Here is a 19,597-nt window from a genome sequence, read left to right as displayed (position 1 = left end):
AATTATAACTAGCGCTTGAATGCACAGTTACTTTCATAGAATGATGGACGCTTTGGAAGTACTTGCTGTGATATCTCCTACATTGTGTCTTAACTGGGAACCCATTAGAAGGAAAATGAAACTAAGCCTAGGAGCATGATACTGCAGGCTGATTAAACTGCCTTTTATAATAACTTACAATAATTACGTTGTCACTTGTGACACAAGTATCTGTGTTTGCAGGAGAAGAAAACTGCTAGAAACTCGCAGGCACCTTGTTAATTTAAGGTGACTGGCTGCAATAATTTTATCATTACCCTGAGAAATGATGTGAATGGGGTAACTGGCATTTTTGTAAAGTGTTTAGAGCAGTTTCAGCCACAAACAATAAGATGGGTAAGGAATAAATCATGTAATGTTATAGGAAAATAAACAGCAACGGGGTGGTGTGATGTGGCCTGACACAAAGTGGAGTTACTGTTACCACCCCAACGTTGATTATGATTCTAATCTGAATCCAGTAACAGCACGTCCCAAAGTGATTTATTCCTCTTATATCACAGCAACTTGCCAATGATTCCATTTTTGAAATTTATTAAAGAACAAAGCATCATGCATTTTATCCATTTATAGCTACATTTAATGTTGTGAATCATATATCCATGAAACAAGTTAGTTCCAGCTATAAAAATTCTTTCCGTCAACAGCTAAAACACAGCTTGTCATAATACTGAGAAAGCGCAAAGCGCAAAGTCCTCTGTCCTGAAAACTTTCCTGCGGCGGAAAAATAAAAGTTACAGATTTACCTCTGTAACAAAGCAATAACAGTAGAGAATACTTCCAAAAATGTAAAAAAAACATCTTCTCACAGAAATCTATTTATCTAATCTATTTATGAGGAGCGTACAAGTCCATTTTTAGGTTGTTACTGTAGAAACAATTAGAACAACAATGTTTTACTCAACGAAACATATTAGAACGCGCGCATTAACATAAACCTTGCAGCCTATTGTCAGAGCTGCTGCTATAGAAAAGGTATCAACATCTTCTGACCAATCAGATTCAAGAATTCAGCAGGTATGAACATGTTTTATAGAATTACACTTGCAGTAAGTGGAAGGTACATGTCCACAGCACAAGTTACACCTACGAATCATCAGCAGTAATGTGAGTGATTCTGAAAAAAAGTTTAGGTCTTTATGTGACCATCAGTGTTTGGATTCTGGAGTGGATTTTCTTCTAAAAATAATGGCCTGTGTTGTGTAACTGGAAGCCAGTTATGTTCACTTTGGCGAGCAGTTACAGTGGTAACAGGTGGTATCTCCACATCTCAGTCTTCACCTGCTGTTCAGTCTCCCTGACAACAGAGTGCACCACTCCATGTGCCAGGCACAGAGGCTGGCAGGACAGCTACGAGCAGCCCGTTTACATAACACTATAATACAATGTGCTCGGGTACGCCCAGCAAATTTCCAAGTGCCTAAATAGAAGTCTCATGCTAAGACTCTGCCATATGCCGTTTCCTTCATGTTGTGCTCAGTGACTCTTTATACATTTGCCCTGATCTTAGAGGACTGCACTGGTAAAGGTTATCCTGTATGCTCATGTCATGCAAAGGTCAGCACTAACCTGGATGCTAATTGGAAATGTTTCAGCAGGTTGCACGGCGCTGCTACAAATACCTCAGAGATGTCTTTTCGGCTGTGTTTTTATTTTTAGTTTTTCATCACAGCTGACATCAGTCTGATATTCCTCTTGTTTCTGCTTGGCTAAGCATATAAGTAGATGACAGAGCATGAGAAGAGGCTGTAGTACTGAGGGTGATTTCATGATTGCGGTGCAATTTAGCCTTTGAAACGGAAATAATTTCATTTTTGTAATGTTTCTTTGTTGACAACGACTGCATTTTGCTCTTAAATGAATAACAGGGTTGAGGTTGTTTATTTTTTAGCACAGAATTAACAAATACACAAAATGTGTAACTAGTGCCCAAGCTAATGGCATGTGGACATTAAGGACAGTCTAATGATTTACTTAAATTAATGTTTTAAATTAATAATTAACTTCCAATATATAAAATGGGTAAAAAGATTGTACTTTCAAAGTGACCGCTTTAATCAATATCACACAATCATTGAAAATAAAGAAAAAAGAATGAGATGACTTACTTCAGGAAATTTGGACTATGCAACTTCCTGTTGAAAATGTGACTTGTGGAGTGTTCCAAATATTTCAGGGGTGAATGTGTTTAGGTAGAAGCTTTGAGTGAATGTTGTGTGACACCAAAATGTACATTTTTCATAACCTGTAATGGAGGGCTCATGGATAAAACGATAGGATGTTAAATGGATTCACACATTAATACAAAAATACATTTTAATGACTATATTTGAAGGTAAAGTGTAATTATAGTGTGCTGGGTCAGGCAAAAATGCTGTTCTATGAGTTCTATAGATTTCTCTATAGATTTTATTAATGGTGTAAGTTATTTATCTGAAATATGCACATATGTTGCTGGGAAGGACATGTTATTTATGTTTAATAGATTTTATATCTTTACTTTACATACATATTTGTAAATGTAATATCAGTGAGACACAAATGGCACCCCAATCATGAAATGACTCATAAGTTGTCAAATTTATGCCGAACGAGGAGCAAATGTAGAGTCAAATTCTGTGACGAGTGCTTTAAACATTAGCCAGTTTATTGCAACGATGAGCCTGAATTCATGTCTGGTTTGTTCATGATTTATTGAAGTATGTCAAATATCAACTCTCTCCAGTATATGGTTCATTCCAAGTGTATATTATGCATCCTGTTGGCATCATCCACGGTAATTAGTTCCTATCTTTTTCAGACTTCCTGCCCATCCAAGTGTGTTATTTATCAAACCAAGCTGGACAGAGCTGGTACACAGGGCTAACTGGGTCTCTGTGAGGACATCAATCGCTTGCTACTTCTCTCTTGCTCTCTCTCTCTCTCTCTCTCTCTCTCTCTCTCTCTCTTACACACACACTCTCTCCTCCCACCCCAACAGACACAACAAAGTGAAGTGCTTCGTATTCATCCTAGGACAGTGTAATAAGTAGCCATTGCAAGCGCATCTCTTGTTCCTTCCTGTGAGTGAAAACTGAAGATTGAGTAACTAGACAAGACACAGCACAGTGAACATGCCACGCAAGTTGTGGTGAGTTTAGCATGCATATGCACAGTGTCATATGTGTGTGTAAGTATATATACTGTGTGTATATCTGCTTTGTCTCAGAATGATTTAGGCTTGGGATGCTTGTGCAAACTAAGGGGAAAGTGATCAGTATTGTAAAACTGTGTGTAGAGGTGGTTGTGTGTGTGCTGAGGACTTTTTTCAGTCATTTATATAAAACTTTAATGTAAAACCGACACATAACAGGTCCACGTGTTGCTTAGTGTGTTGTTAAAAGGATTTGATGGGATTCGTGTGTGTAGCTGGACTCCTGAGAGATGAGAGAGATGACCATTCATTCCATTATGCATGTGTAGACAACACCACTCCACTAGACTGCACAATACATTGTTTGTTAAAAGAATACCTTTTATATATTTCGTGCATTTGTCCATGTGATTACTGTGGACAAACATTTTGACATGTGTCCCTATACTGAGAAAATAATAGAAAATATTTACTTGGAATTCACTTACAGTGGAAGTTCTTAGGGCAGCTGTTGGGGCAATCAACAGATGTTTAAAATATGTGACTTACACACATTAAAACCTACAGCTGTTTCACTCTGACAATGAAGAGAAAGTCTTTTACCATAGCTGCAGTTTATTCTGCATTTTTACCCAGTTTTCCAACAATAGATCAATACAGTTAAAAGTAATTCCAGTTACTTACACTTTCCCAAAGGTTTTGTGGTGTCTATGCAGTCACAGATTGTGGTCTGCCAAGATGACGTTGGTAACACACAACCGCACATTATTCTCTCTGGAAAAAAATAGTACAAATACCTTTAACCAAATAATTCATGAAAGCATTCTACAAAATTAAATTTGTTATAACACTGTTCATAAGTAAGATTTGAGTAATGATGGAGTGTGGCTTTAATGATGACGATGATGATGATGATTATTATTACTGCCCACTGCAAATGCCTGCAAAAGGCAATTGAGCGTCATTTTTTATCTGAGCGTTTCCTGTGAGCATTGTGTCAATCTCAGATAAATAATAAATAGCAAGGTTTATATCAATGGGCTCCATCTAATACATTATCATGTCTATACTTGTAACAGCTAATTCACAGGGATTTGTCTGGCAGATGCTCCACCTAAACAGATAAAAAATGTGTGTAATTGTTTATATGGTGGAGTTTTCTGTAAGGAGGCCTTTATTGGATAAGAACTATGTGGTGTTATTGTTAGGGTTGGCAGATTGCTATGGTATACAAGGAATAAAATGACTCCCAAGTGCTGTAACAGAAAAGCGTTTGCCCTATCATCAGGAGATTATGAGTTCAGATCCTGACAGTGCCACAACCATCCATGTGTAGCAATATAATTACATTATGCTATTATTGTTTATATCATAAAAACTGTGCTTCCTCCTGCCTGTAAATCTGCAGAATCTCCCCAGGGAAGATTCTTGGATTTATTATGGGCTTTGAATTGATGTTTATCATAAAATACTACCTGTTAGTTTCCCCCTTTCATTAGGTCATCCTTATATACATTTGCTATGAAGATTTTATTTGATATGGAAAAGGTTTTTATTCACACTTGTACATTGATATACATGGAATGCCCTTACATCCCCATTTCTCTGGAAAGTTCCTCACCCCATTTAGTGCTATTTGCATGCATTTTTTCCTAGAGGTTTGCGCCTGAGCAGTAACAGCTTCTCTTCCACTCCACCACTCATCCCTTAATGCTCTTTCACTCTCTGTATCACTGCCATCATCTCTCATACACTCTCTCTCCTCTACAGTGGGCTGGTAGTGGCGCCTTCATCTGATAAAAAATAGATGTGTAGCTCCAAGTCGAAGGTGCTCACTCAGGGAGAAAAGTGTTACACAACCAGTTTTGAACACTGATAACAGAATCAGCATTATACAGCAGGATTGTGTTTCTTTTCTTCTTTCTTTTGCCAAAATTTAGCATAGCAAAACACAGACAAATACAATTTTCTGGGGCATGTTTGCTATTCATTTTATTTTAGATTTGGACTGGATCTATGAGGCTAATGCAGCTAGCAAGTAATGGAAGTCCTGAAATATCAAACCTAATTTCAAGCATATATTTTTTGAGTAATTGTGTAAAGTAACCAAAATGTTTGTTTACCTCATATCAATGGGCTATAACCTGGCTTTGTTAACAGTAGTGATCACCCACAGTACGTTGTGTACATAGGCTTTTTTTTTTTTTTTTTAAATTTCCACTGTGCAACAGTAACTGATACCTTGCACAATTTGCACAAAACCACAGTAGATATTTAACTCTTTCGTTTTCCATTGTCCCTCTCAGGGTAGACTAGGTTTAGAGTGAACGCTGAGGACAGTGTTGCCTAATGCTGCCTGCTGAGTCTGTGAACAGAACTGTGCACTGAGCACTTTCAATTCTCACTGCTATGAAACAGAGCAGGGAATTGAAATTGACATTAAAGTAGATTTGCTTACACTAGATATGCCAGATTTGGTTTTAGCTGGCTGGTGAGAAATGTTATTATTTCAGGGAGGGCATTTTAATCGAAGGGTCTTTTTCTTTGCAAGAGGTTTTTGGGTTTTTTTTTTTTCAGAAGTTAAGAATAGTTGTTGGATTGGAAACAGAAAAAAGAATAGTTGTTGGAGATTGATTAAATAAAAAAAAAAAATCTAATTTCTTTGCTGCATAGTTAAAAGTATGTTAAAATATTACTACTACTTCTATTAACAAGAGCAGCAATGATACCAACAGTAATACCATTGTACTATAATAATAATAACAGTAATAATAATAATAATAATAATATATACATACATACATACATACATACCTTAGTGGTTTCCAGCATCAGATGAAGTTTTTTTTATGCTTTGATAGGGTTGTTGTCCTGCTGGAAAAGGGTTTTGTCTATACATCTGCATTTCAAATTTGAAGTGGTTCATTGTTTAGATCAGGGTTTTTTTTCTCCATCTTTGTAATGTCCACGGTCCTGAATAATCGAATGCTAGTGCACACACAAAGAAGAGCCACATAAAACCATCCATCTATTATACATGGAGTAATGGAGAAGAGTGGTTTGCTTTTCCTACCAACATTTTACCAGTAGAGGGACCTAGATTCACACACACTGATGTACACTTTTATTTTTAGAGAGCTGATGCTTGCCAGAATATGATTTATCCTCCTTTCATTATTGCAGGGATTAGTGAAAAAGGATTGTTAGGCTTTGTACAGCAGAGAATTACTCAGAACTGTTTTGTGGAGGAGATACAAAAATAATGCTGTTTTTGGTTTGTGTAGCAGAACCCACTAGTCCTCTATGTGCGTTTTACTTCATTCCAGCAATGTTTATTATTTGACTCCATTTTCTGTCTCCATGTCCATGTTCTAGCATTTGAAATACCACAGCTTATGCCGGTTCATACTTATTTGAGCTTTGTGATTTGTATTTGCATTTATTATAGATTTGATATAATAAATCCCAGCTTATTATTCAAATGTTCATCTTAAAGCATATTATTCTGTTTTGATTCAGAAGAAAATACAATAGTTACAGACGCGAGGAATGTAAATCTAGACCCACTTAATCTGGACTCTTGGAAGTTTGAGAGGTTAGATTTGATTTAATCATGATTTAAAACAGGGAAGAGCTAGTTTTCAGCTTGCTAGCACCTTAGTAAACAGCTAACCATGAACTAGCATTATGGTCAACTAAAACCACACATATAGCACAACATTTCCAAGTATAACCATATTTATTCAAGTCAGTGTGTTGGAAGGCATCAAGATTGGAATTTACTGATCATCCTTGATGGGATGTTGAAGAGTTAATTTGTTGATTCTGACCAATAATTAGCTAACTAACAGCAAGCTAATTTGGCTATTTTAGCAAAAAATAAACAAACAAAAAACCAAAGGTCTTCCTCTGAGACAATTCCTCAGAATTTCAAAAACAATATTGTATCCATACAATAACTGTATGGATAATGATTAAGGTAACATGGTAGATACTGCTGACTTACACTCAAGTCCAGAAATAATGGAACCTTTACACAAAGTGATTCCCATTTTTCACTCAAAAATTTGAGATACCGCTTTTTATTTAAGAATAAATAGTGGTCCTGGTGAAAAAGGATTTTGCCTATACATCTACATATCAGATTTGAAATGGTTTATGTATTAAGGCTTTATGTATTCAGTAAGGTTTTCCAGCTTTCGATGTCCAAGGTCCTGAATAATCAAATGCAAGTGCGCACATAAAGATGTGGCACATAAAACCATCCATCTATTATAAATCATGTAATGGAGAAGAGCGGTTTTGTTTTCCTATCTTGTGTAGTAATCATGCACATCAGGTAAAATAATATCTCCTCCCAAAAATATATCTGGCTAAATTATTGACATCCTTGAAGAATATTAATAAATGCAAACAAATGATCATTCTTGCAAACAAAGTTTTTATTTTTTTAAATTGCTTTCAGTATTTGAAATATTCTAATTGCCTTATAATTGAGGTTACACACATGTAAAACCCTTTTTTAGTCATTCCTTACCATAATGAAAATCAAAGAGCTTTTTGACGCAAAAGTCATGCGAGGGACAGAGCAATACATAAACAGTTAAAAATACAGTTAAGCACAATCAGGGCCATTATAAAGTTTTACAAGTCTGGAAATGTTAATAATTTGCCAGAACCTGGACACATGAGCTTGTTGCCGTTCTGCACAATGAGGCATGGTGAGGGAGGCAAAGAAGATCCCAAAGATCTTACAGTTTAATTGATGCTTGGGGTCATCGAGCTTCAGAAACAACACCATATTGATAACAGGTTTTGGACAGGACACAAGAAGAAGCCTTTTCGGAAAGAAAGCTACAAAATACAGCATATAAGCTTCACCAAGCGTCACTGGAGTTGAATTGTGTAACCTAAAATGAACTTTTTGGCCATGTATACCATTGGTATACTGCTATAATGGAGACTACATATAGCTAAATATACCTAATACTCATTGTATAAGGTTACCATGTTAATATTTAATACATTTTCACTCTTTATTTAAACATAAGTCTCTTTGTTTGGCTAATAAATTAATAAGTTCAGTGCAACTCATTGTTGCCCTTATTATTCCACTATGTGCCATCTTCATCATCACAGCATACCATCACCACCATATGGCTGTGATGTTTGAAAGAAATTATTAAACATATGTATACACACACACACACACACACACACACATATATATATAAAGATATATGTATTGTGTGTGTGTGTTAGGTATATATTAATATATTAGATATATAAGAATATATTATATATCTTTGCCCTTTCTTTTTCTTCTCATTCTGTCCTACTGTGTTTTCATACATCCTCCCCAGCCTTTCTTTCTCTCTCTCTCTCTCTCCCTCCCTCTCTCTGCAATGTCAGACAGGTTTTGGCCTTTTCCTTCAGTCCAATGCAAAGTTATTTCTGGAAGCAATTTTAAAGCTGACATTTTGGCAAAAAATACAGCATTTCTGCGTTGATTGCTACAGAAAGGAGGAGGAGGAGGAGGAGAAAGCTGTGGGTCTACTGACATTATCCGTTATGTATCTAAATGTGCTGCTAACTGTTGGCCTTTAACCCAGAGAAAGCTCAGAGAAAGAGAAACAATTACACACTGTAAAAGGTCAAAGAGAGTACAGGTGAATAACAGTGATGGACATAGCATGCCAGAGAAAGCAAAGGAGAGTCTGTAGGTCAGCACTGTTTCATTTGCACTGGGCACAAATGAAAGGCTCTGTAGAGAAAAGAAAGAGGAAGACATGAGCATGAGCAGTGATGGGGCAAGAGCAGACATCACACCTTCCTTACTGAGCACAGAGCTGCATGCATCAAAGGGGGTTTTTGTCAATATGGAAAGATTGGCAGATAAACCTGTCTCTGTGTCCTCACATGCCTGGCGTCAAGAATAATTGGTGTCCCTCCTGCAGATTCCTGTCTGGGAGCATGCATATTCCAGCAATGGCCTGGTCTTCCATCCTGGGTGTATTTCTGTCCTGTGCCAGTGTTCCTGGGATAGATCCATATATGTATATCATATATACCATATATCATATATAGAAACTGGGCAGTTAAAGATTGGAAAAAGACTAGGCAATGATTTTGCAATGTTCAGCTGTCCAGTTTTGATGAGCCTGTGCCCACTGTAGCCCTTCATGTTCTCGGCTGAAAGGATTGGAACCCAATGTGGTCTTCTGCTGTTTTAGCCCGTCTGCCTCAAGATTCGGTGTGCTGTGCCTTCTGAGATGCTTTTCTGCTCACCACAGTTGTAAAGAGTGATTTGAGTTACAGTACAGTCTGGTCATTCTCCTCATCTCATCATCTCTCATCAACAAGGTGTTTCCAGTGAGTGGAACTGCTGATCACTGCTTATTTTTGTTTTTGCATCATTCTTTGTAAAATTCAATAGACTTTTGTGCATGAAAATCCCAGGTGATCAGGGGTTTCTGAAATACTCACACCAGCCCATCTGGCACCAACAACCATACCACAGTCAAAATCACTGAAATTTTTCCCCATTCTGATATTTGATGTGAACAGCAACTGAAGCCCTTGACCTGTATCTGCATGAGTTTATGCATGATTGGCTGATTGGATAGTTGTATGGATGAGGAGTTCAGGTGTTCCTAATAAAGTGGCATGTCAGTGTGTGTGTATATATAAGTGATCAAAACACCATTGAGGGAATATTTTCAGGAATAACTGTGCGCCATGCCTCCACTACAGTTCTAGAGACTTGTGGAATCTATGCTATGGTGTGTTGAAACTGTGTATGTGTGTGTGTAGAGCTGTCACTCATGGCCCTGCACACAAAACGCTCGTCCCTGAGCATGTCTCCCATCTCATCAGCTGTGAGTGCTTATTGTGGAGTGAGAGTATCTGCCTCTCTCTGCCTGTCTGCTGGAATGAATGGTCTTAATGAAGCACTCTGAGTCTATACAGCACCACGCACAGCATTTAACCTCCAGCCCTCACAGCCATTGATTTCTCTTTGACTTTTCCATCACCCTGCAGACAACAAGTGTCTATAGCGCTCTCGCTGTCTGCTTTACTGAGATAGAAGTCTCGTCTACGAGGATGACAACCACTGAAATATAGTTCTTACTACATGTATTTCATATATATATATATGACATGCATGTATGTATGTATATGTGTTTCTGTGTGTGTGTATGTGTGTGTATATATATTTATATAGTTTCATCCAGTGTTTTATATAATGTGGTTGTCTTAATCAAAATGGGTATATATTTTTATATTATATATTGTATATCTAATATATAGTGGGGATTGCTCAGTCTGTCATAGATATACTGGATTGGTGGCCCAGGCCAAGAGAGATGACAGCGAATGAGGGAAGAGAGGGGTCTGGAGATGTACATCATATATACTAGGGCTGTAATGCAATGCCATATCTGTATCTATTTTGTGCTCCAAATATCCATTTCTGTATTCAGATAAAAATCCAAAATGGCAGTGATCTAAACCACATATTTTTTTTATTCTTTTCTCTTAAAAAAAAAAAAGAGTTAGAAATGTCAATGGCCTGTGAATTCTAGCTCTGACAGTTCCTCAACCTCAGCTACATCACATATAAAAATGGATTTCATGATGATAAAATAAATAAACAGCAGAATGTGTTTGTGGACTCCAGCTCCTAAGGGAATGTTGGCGTGGTTCATGCATTCTCTGTAACTGAAAGTGTTAACACGTCTCCCGAACCCCCACATGCTCTTTACATCTAGGGTCAAACTAGTTACAATTCACCTCTAGTAGTAATTTAATATCCCTGCACATACTGTATGTATGCCAAATTCATTTCGTGTGTGAGAAAGGAGGGCTATTTTTACTGTGGCCTTAGAATACATTATCGTCTGCTCCTGAATAAGTATTGGCAATTGCAAGGTGCTGTGTGGAAGCTAGATGCACAGGGACAGAGCAAATCTGCATGCTGCCAGCATCTCATTATTGACCATTCTTCTGCGTGGGATAAAGATTCACTCACAGCCATGTGATTTGATGTGATAGCCATTCACCCAAGTTATGTATTCTTTTGCAAATTATATCCTTTAAAAGTATTTCACACTGCCAGCTCATCAGAGAACAGCAGCTAAAATGTCCTTTCATCCTGATGCTATACTTCTGTTAGGAGCATTCTGCGCTTGTGACTCACCTTCTGCTGCTGTGGATGGTTACACTCTAAAGATTTGCACTCTCCAAACAAGTGGACAATCTAACCTGGATCCTGTAGATTTGTACCTAGAAAATCCAACTGTAATCATATAATAATCCTATACTCATTCCAGTACTCTTATTCACAATATACACATACTGAATCTCCTTTTAACACACTTAATTTTGTTTGGCTTTAGTCTTCTACACCTGCATACTGTAATGATTTGTATAATGCTGCTATCTGGTGTCACCCAGAAGAGGGTGGTTTACCTTTTGAGTCTGGTTGTTCTAAAGGTTTCTTCCTCATGTCCTCTCAGGGAGTTTTTCCTTACCACAGAAAAGAATGATGAGAAAATGGATGGTGCTGACTGAATTTAATGTGCTTTATGTAAATAAAGACATATGAATCTGCCACTGTTGGACAGGTAGACACCTACCTTGTTAATTAGTGTTCCTCATAAATGGTTAAACATGTGCAAAATGGGTTCTAAGTGACCCAAATATTTAACAGTTTGTGAATTTGAACCCTGATGGGCATTTGTTGCCTGATATATATAAAGTAAACTTCAATTAGTGCTCTCCTCTTAACATGTTGGCCTTTGCCAGACTGGTAGCTTTCGTGCAATTGGTAAGCTCATGCAGCCTTTATGTGCTTGTAGTCTTACTGTAAATATGAGTTGCCTGAATGCCATGAATCTCAGCAGTTCAAGTCATAATTATATGTAAGCTTCAGGAATAATTTGGTTTCCAGAGCGTCTGACCTTCGTCATGGCTAGGGCAATTATAGGACAGTTTATGCAGTCTATGACTGGTAATTCTTCATTTGCTCCTGTTATAATCAGTTAGGCCACTGGCTTACTGAAAATGCATGTACATATTTGCAATAGTAGTACTTGCCAATAAAAAAACAAAGCAATGTCTAGGAGTGTGCTATTAATTGTCATGTAGTAGATGGAGGAGAGCTTGTATTTGTTAGAGAGCAGAAAACTAGAGTCATAGACACCGAGTGTAATCAGAAAATCCAAAGGAGAATAGAGATGTGAATTGGTAAAATCTGTCCTCGTTCCAGGAAAGGGACAGAAGGGATAAGGTTTAGCCTGGAATGCAGGAGAGACAAAGGCGTGAGAGAATCTGAGTAACATATAACATGGACACTGCACAGATATATACTGCATATTAAGAGAGGATCACAGAGGTTAATGAGTCAAAGATAGATAGAGAGAGGTATGCAGTGAAATGCCAGCCGAAAGGGAGGGCTGGTGGAGCAGCGTGAGAAAGACAGACACAAAATGAGGGAGAGAGGGGGAGAGAGAGAGAGAGAGAGACAGACAGACAGATGATGAAGGATGCTCATACACAAAGACCCTCGCTCTCAGGAAATAGTGGAATAGCATCGGCTGAAGCTCAGTGCCACTGTAATGTAGGCAGACTGAGATTGAATCCAGGTGCGAGTCTGTGTCTAGGAGACTGAGGCATGTCTGAGCTCAGATCCAGAGTGCGCTGCAGGAGAGCAGGGATACGTGCAGCCGTGGCTCTCATCGGACTTCTGCACCGCTCACGCAAACAGCGAGAAAGAGAGAGACTCCGAAGCAGAGGCAGCCAGCGGTGGGTGAGCGTGTGATGTGTGATGTGTGATGTGTGTGTGTGTGTGTGTGTGTGTGTGTGAAATCACATCTGTTCCTTCTCAGGTGTGAATAGTCAGAGATAAGTGATTACTACTTTAGGGGACTAGTCTTTTGGCTGCTTTCATTACAGAAGTGCATTTCTTAGACATTGCTTCATAGCAGTGAAATGTACACAAATGTAATATAATTGCTGTTTGCGACATTCTGCTCTGTACCTTGCAGTCCTGAAGGGCTTAGTTTATCCAAATCTAAGCAGAATTAGGAGTTTACATTGATTTGTTCCTGAAAATAGTCTGCCCTTTTACCTTCTGCTATTTTTGTTTATTCTGTAATTTTCCCTCACTTCTTCCACTCTCCATATTCATTTATTGATTTCCTCACTCTCTTATTTGTTCATCATTGACACTCTTGGTTGCCAACTGACTATTAAAAAGTATTAAATTTTATTATCACTTGTGCCAGGGGCATGTTTGTTCTTCCTCAACAAGCCTTTAATAAAGTTTAAACTATTACCAGCAGCTTAGACTGAGTGCAAATAGAACTGTGTGCCGTGCTGTAGCCAAGAATATGCAAGGGCATTTACTCAGGCACAAAATCTCAAAATATTATGCCAGAAAGTAAAAAAAAAAGCCTCCAAAACACATCCAATAACCAGGCAGATTGCAAAAAAAAAAATTTATATAGCTTTTATATGAATATGAATGTTTATAGGAATGAGACAAATCCTACAAATTTCTTGAGAATTAACCTGAGTACACACACTGATCAAAGTATGAATTTTCATTGCATTATTCTGCTGTTTTTTTATTATTATTATTATTGCATCATAAAATATAAAAGCCAATCAGGTTCCACTATGTATGTACAAGCCATGCAACACAGCTTCACATAACCTAGATTTCCTAATAAATAGAGCATCTCTCTGTGTCTAGTTACAATTCCTGCAGAACCACAAGACAAGCAATTTATTATTTAATAGAGAAAAAAATGTATTATCTTTAAGACAGCTATTGCTGACATTAAACGTTGATTTGTGTACATGGGAAGAATGGGGATGCTGATTGATATCTATAATTAAATAATTATAGGTATTGATAAGCCAACCCTTGGCATGTCATGTTTACTTTTGAAGTTGTGATCAGCTCTGTAGTGAATAAATGCCAAACTATGAAACATGGTGTACATGGTGTTAAGAGTTTGTGTGCTGGGGTGCCTAAAGCCCCTTGACGAACAAGACGGCTTTGTCTACACATTTGCCCAAGTCTATCTCCAAAAATAATGAGCTGGGTGGGAAATCATTGGTTACCTCAGCAACAGCCTGGATTTGGAAGTGATAAAAATGTCAAACCAGATTTTCCCCCTAATCTGTATCTTTCTGGGGCATGAAAGATAGGGATTATGACACAGCATGGATCACTTTAAAATGTGAATTGCTGGCTTAGCTGGTTTAGCTGTTAAAATTAAGTAACTGAAAGTTAGGGTCTTGTGAGGTGTCACTGCTTTAACATTGTTCTTTTACTTTTATTATAATAAAGTTGTCAGTATTCCAAGGGAAGGATTCGTTGTGCCAAAATATGCGTTTTTTGCTCTCTCATGTGTCACTGTTTGCAATTCCAAAAAAAATTTCATTGGTAATGTCATGAGGATGGAGTTATGGCCTCTATATTAAGTATAATGGATGATATGGCACTGGCTCCCTAATAGGAATTAGAGACATGTCCGATGATGGATCCTTGGAATCTATTCTTAAGTTCTACAGAGACTGTATGAATTATTGGGTGGGTATTTTTAGGCATGTTCATCTTTCTGTCTCTCTTTCTCTCTCACACACACATTCAATCTTATACCATACCATGTTCCATTCTATAAAAAATGCAAAGCAGAGAAAAGTGTAAGTGAATCAGACTGGGAGTTTTTCTTAAACTCTAAAGAGTTCTGTGCAGAGAACAGATGATGTACATGAGGCCCATCTCTTTTGGATGAACTTTATAATGATAAAACGGAACAAGCTCATTCTAGATCAAGTGAGAGACGGCAAAAGTTTGGATGTAGATCCAAGATTATGGCTGAAGGTCTCAAGCTGTTTACCATATGATCAGAGAACAACAAGTCTTTTAAAGCAAATGCTTGAAGTATGCAAATGGTTTAACATTCTAATTTTTCATACCTGACAAATCTATATTACAGGAAGCAGGACATGCTGACTCTCTCGAGTGTTCCCCTGGCAGATGCTCCTCCATCTCCACCAAGAACTGCTCCTGCTGCCTTGAAGGTGAGAGAAGTTTCTTCGTATCTTCTGACTCAGGGACACAGCAAACTTCCAGCACAGAAGCTGGCAATGGTTAAATTTACAGATTGGAAACCTTACCCTGTTTATTAATTTTTTTTAGCTATATGCTTTGCAGTATTTCTTGAGAGGTGCTGTAGCAACACATCAAAGTCTACAACAATTCAATTAACAAAAGTTTATGCTGCATATACTGGGTTACTAGATCTGACTCTTTTGCTGCTATTAGAAATTCGGTATAAGCTTTAGATTTTCACAAGGCATGTATATCTCTACAACACAAAAGTGTGCGTGTATATTTCAAGACAAGTCAAGTATTTGTAGATATCATAATAAACCAGAAAGCCAAACAGTTCAGCTGGGTTCTATTAAAGGGGCACAAATAAAAATCTAACCAGCAATATTTCTCAACCAGCAATACTTGGCCGTGCTCTGTGGGTGGGAGGGATTGCATAGTCTCTCTCCCCTGTCAATCACAGTGACACTAGCCAATCATGGGCATCTGTGGGCTTATGTATGTGGAAGAGGGCAGCTAGCAGAGTGTGTTATACTGACCCCTGAGTGTGTTACGCTGCATGAACAGCAGTTCAAAGAGATGCAATTGGCTGCCATCACGTGTCTCAGAGGAAGTATGTGTTAGCCCTCACCCTCCCCCGGTATCTGTCGTATGAAAGGGGAGAGCTGGCTGGTGGGTGGGACCTGGCCAAGACCAAATTAGACAGAAAATTGGGGGGAAAACTGAAAGATTCATGTTGCAACCTGATAGAAAAATGATAGTGACACGTCCACTGGCATATCTGCATACAGTATTTGTCAACCTATAAGCTAAATTTAGCAAGTGAACATCCATTCTGTGTGGAAGGAAGATGAAATTGCAGTTTTCTTTATAATCTTTGGCAAATGCAAATAATTCTGTCTTCACATCTCTCTCATAGCTGGCTTCAAACTTTTTGCTAATTTCCAGGAAGCTGACTAAACCCATAAACTGTTGGCTTTTTGTATTTATCACATCAAGTCGTATCTGCAATAAAGAAGAAGGAAAAAGTAGAAAACCTCTTGGATTATGCATAATTTTTTTCCCTCCTAAATTCCATCACGTCCACAAGCATTATATCAGTAATAACTGGCTGCTCGTAGTAAGGGTTCCCAATGATCCAGTTTCTGTATGATGTATTGGTGCAATGCATGCTCGGTTATGTATTGAGAGAAAGACATAAAAATGAAAAAATTGTGAATACTGTCAAAACACTGTTGTTGAAAGATGAACTACTGCCCTACAGAATAGTACAGATCATAATAAATAACATATTAAATATTTGTTTTTTTTTGTGGGAATGTCCCTTTAACTGTTCCGTGGCATGACGAGGACCAGGGCCTGGGGAGAAGAGGGGGTAATTGGCTATGCCACTGGTGCATAGGCCTATAGGAAACAAACAGCACCTCCTTTGTCTTTTATCCAGCAGAAAGAGCTTATGATGTTGCAGAAATAGTGTCCTGCTTGATCAGTGGACCATGACAGACAGTCCCTAGACCCAGAAACAAAAAATAATATTTTTTTTTCAGTTTTGGAAGGGAAATGGGTTTTTGAATATCTCTAACAATAAAATATGCCTGAATGAATACAGACACCAGAAATCTATCTATAGCTTTGTTCACATGTTGGACAGAAATAACAATGCAGGAATACATTTTCTGAGGCAATTAATTTTTAATTAAATTGTTAAAATTATTTTACCGCAAATGGCACAGTCAAGTCAATCAAGTAAGAGTAAGATGCCGTGTTTACTAATTAGTGTGTCATGTCTATTGGGCTCACTGATTAATTGATCTTTTTCCCACAGTCTGCACCATTTTTTGACTCACTAGAAAAGATGGAGGTAAGAATAAAAATTTTTTTATATTTTTGTCTGTTTAAATAATGCTACCATCAAACAGGTTCCCTAGAGTAAATTCTGTTACTAAAATAACTTTTAATAAAATTAGCAAATGTCATTCTCAACTAGTCAATGACCTTATGACCTTTTGACCTTGACCCTTAGCAGGTGTCTGAGGTGGATGAGATGAGGCCAGGCCCACAGAGAGTAAAGGTCTGCAGAGCACAAATAATAAGCTCAAGGCTACACTTCAGGTCAAAGGTGGTGTCATTGGGTTTTAATTAAGTGTGAAACACAAAGTGACCTGCTGTTATAGGAAAATAATCAACAATGGGGTGGTGTGATGTGGGCCGATGCGGGCCATTACCACTCAGAAGCTGATTATTTTAACATTATGCGTCCAAAGTGTTTTATTCCTCTTATACCACAGCAATTTGGCAACAATTCCAGTGTTTTATTTATTAAAGAACGAATTTTGTGGAACATCCCGTGGTGGAAAGCTTTGACAAAGCAGAAAGCTTCACCATATCAACAATCTTTAGTTAAATGAAAGTATGTTTATTATTACACACTTTTATTATCATTTTTTTTTATTATGAGTATTAGATAATGTGAAACACTTTCTGAACAATCAGATTTGAGAACCCAACAGGATTAACAAGGAATAACATAAGACAGGTTGTGTTGTTATAAGAATCAGATGGTGTGGTGTGTTGCGGCCTGAAGCAAAGGTGGAGGGCAATAACCAACCCAAAGTGGATTATTTTCTGTAATTCTAAATAAGTCTGTAATTTATTTTATACCAGAGTGATTTGCCAACAATGACAATTTTTCATTTTTTAATGAATGACTCATCAAGCTTTTTAATAATTACAAAACTTAACAAAAGAAGTTAGTTCCTGTTATCACTTATGTTATAGCAACAATGAACAGTCATTCCCTCACCTCTCTTTTTTGTCTATCTTAAAGTTTATAAGACAAAAAAAAATACGCTTTTTCATGTTACCGAGAAACAGAAGGCAAAAATCTGTTCCTAGATTTTCACAATTCAAACACTGCCTTTATCACTGACCTGAAGTGTTCCTTTTGGGCAAGGATGTGTCCCTTCACAGTGCAAATAATATTAGTGAACATATCTTGAATACAGGTGAATTTATCAAATATTTCTCATTATGATTTTACAATTAATTTTCAACCATTGATTTTTACAAAGAAGCAAAATTATCCAACAAAAGAAAAAGATATCTCAAGGTTAAAATTACCAGAAGATGTTTAGAAATAGGCTTACTAAGCTCATATTTGTTTTATTATAATCTCCTAATGAGATGAATTAGGTAAGCTTGATTATATTCAAGATATTGACACTTATTTTTCTCATATCATTTTCCCCTGGCACACGGTCATTCTGGTTATGTGCATGATTGTGTTCCTGTTTTTAGGAAATTTAAAGTACAGGCATTCTCTGTCATCAGCTTACAGTATTGTTATTATGAATGTCCATTCATCTCATCTGTGTACCTACATATTTTTAGTGTTCGTATTGTTCTGTGTGTGCATGGGGAATGAAAATGTGAAAGTTTGTGAGAACGAAACTTTACCATATTTTTATTCCCTTTAGGATGATTATGTTCCACACCTGAGTATAGAAAAGGTGAGAGAGATCTCAATTTGTTTGCTTTTCTCACACAGCCAGGCAACTGAATTATACATTTTAGGTCTTAAACTGTTAAACAAGCTGTAACACATTCATTTTACTTTCCTTAAATATGTCTTCTGTGCATTAGGTGCTACAGGATGGTCCACCGTACCCTCAGGTGATTTTTCCACGGTTGGGAGGTTACTGGATCGAAGACCCCGAGACTCCAGCCATCACACCGATCTCTGGAGAAAGCAGTTGGTATCATGAGGAAGATGAAGAGGGCGCGAACCCAGGGGGAGACTTTGGATATCGACTGGAGAGTAACTATGGCATACAAGCCTACCGCAAACACTTTCTGGGAAAAGTAAGCATCTGGGGAAATATAATAACCAACAGGAGAGATTATTATCAAAATTCTCGAAATTTATACACAACATTGAATGTTGAATAAATAATTTTCTATAACAGAAACTCGGACAGTAGTACAAGCTGCTAAGCAAATTACAAATTTATATTAATGCGCATGTTCTAATATGTGATCATAAATTGTGGATTTGTATGCGGTTTAAAAAAAAAAAAAATACAAAAATAACAAACCAACAAAAAATGTGTAATTGTTGATATAGTGAAGCTTCCTGTTAGGATATTTTTGGAAGGAGTCTCCAGTGTCAGTGCTCTGTAACAGTCAGAGATAAAGCTGTTCCTTTAAGTTATTAACTTCATTTTGTGGGTGTTCCCAAACAATAAAAGTAACTATAAATGGATAAAAAGTATGACATGTTATTATTTAATTAATTG

General features: G+C 37.4%; 1 protein-coding gene across 5 annotated transcripts in view; it reads left to right on the top strand.

Moving 5' to 3' along the window:
• rap1gap2b (RAP1 GTPase activating protein 2b) overlaps positions 1-19,597 on the top strand; it is a 45,383-nt gene that overhangs the window by 11,652 nt on the left and 14,134 nt on the right. The window contains exons 3-8 of one of the 5 annotated variants that reach the window (XM_053240351.1): positions 2,840-3,169; positions 15,187-15,271; positions 17,128-17,163; positions 17,326-17,373; positions 18,779-18,811; positions 18,945-19,163. In XM_053240351.1, coding sequence (XP_053096326.1) covers positions 3,153-3,169; positions 15,187-15,271; positions 17,128-17,163; positions 17,326-17,373; positions 18,779-18,811; positions 18,945-19,163 — 438 coding nt within the window. In that variant the 5' untranslated portion in view covers positions 2,840-3,152. Of the gene's footprint in view, positions 1-2,839; positions 3,170-10,395; positions 12,980-15,186; positions 15,272-17,127; positions 17,164-17,325; positions 17,374-18,778; positions 18,812-18,944; positions 19,164-19,597 lie in introns of those variants that run through there. The other 4 variants (XM_053240347.1, XM_053240349.1, XM_053240348.1 and 1 more) reach the window with 4 other exon arrangements.

The sequence above is a fragment of the Pangasianodon hypophthalmus genome, chromosome 15 (genome assembly GCF_027358585.1).
Source record: "Pangasianodon hypophthalmus isolate fPanHyp1 chromosome 15, fPanHyp1.pri, whole genome shotgun sequence".
Classification (NCBI taxonomy): domain Eukaryota; kingdom Metazoa; phylum Chordata; class Actinopteri; order Siluriformes; family Pangasiidae; genus Pangasianodon; species Pangasianodon hypophthalmus.
Note: the sequence above shows the minus strand (reverse complement) of the source record. Positions and strands in the feature narration are given on the sequence as shown.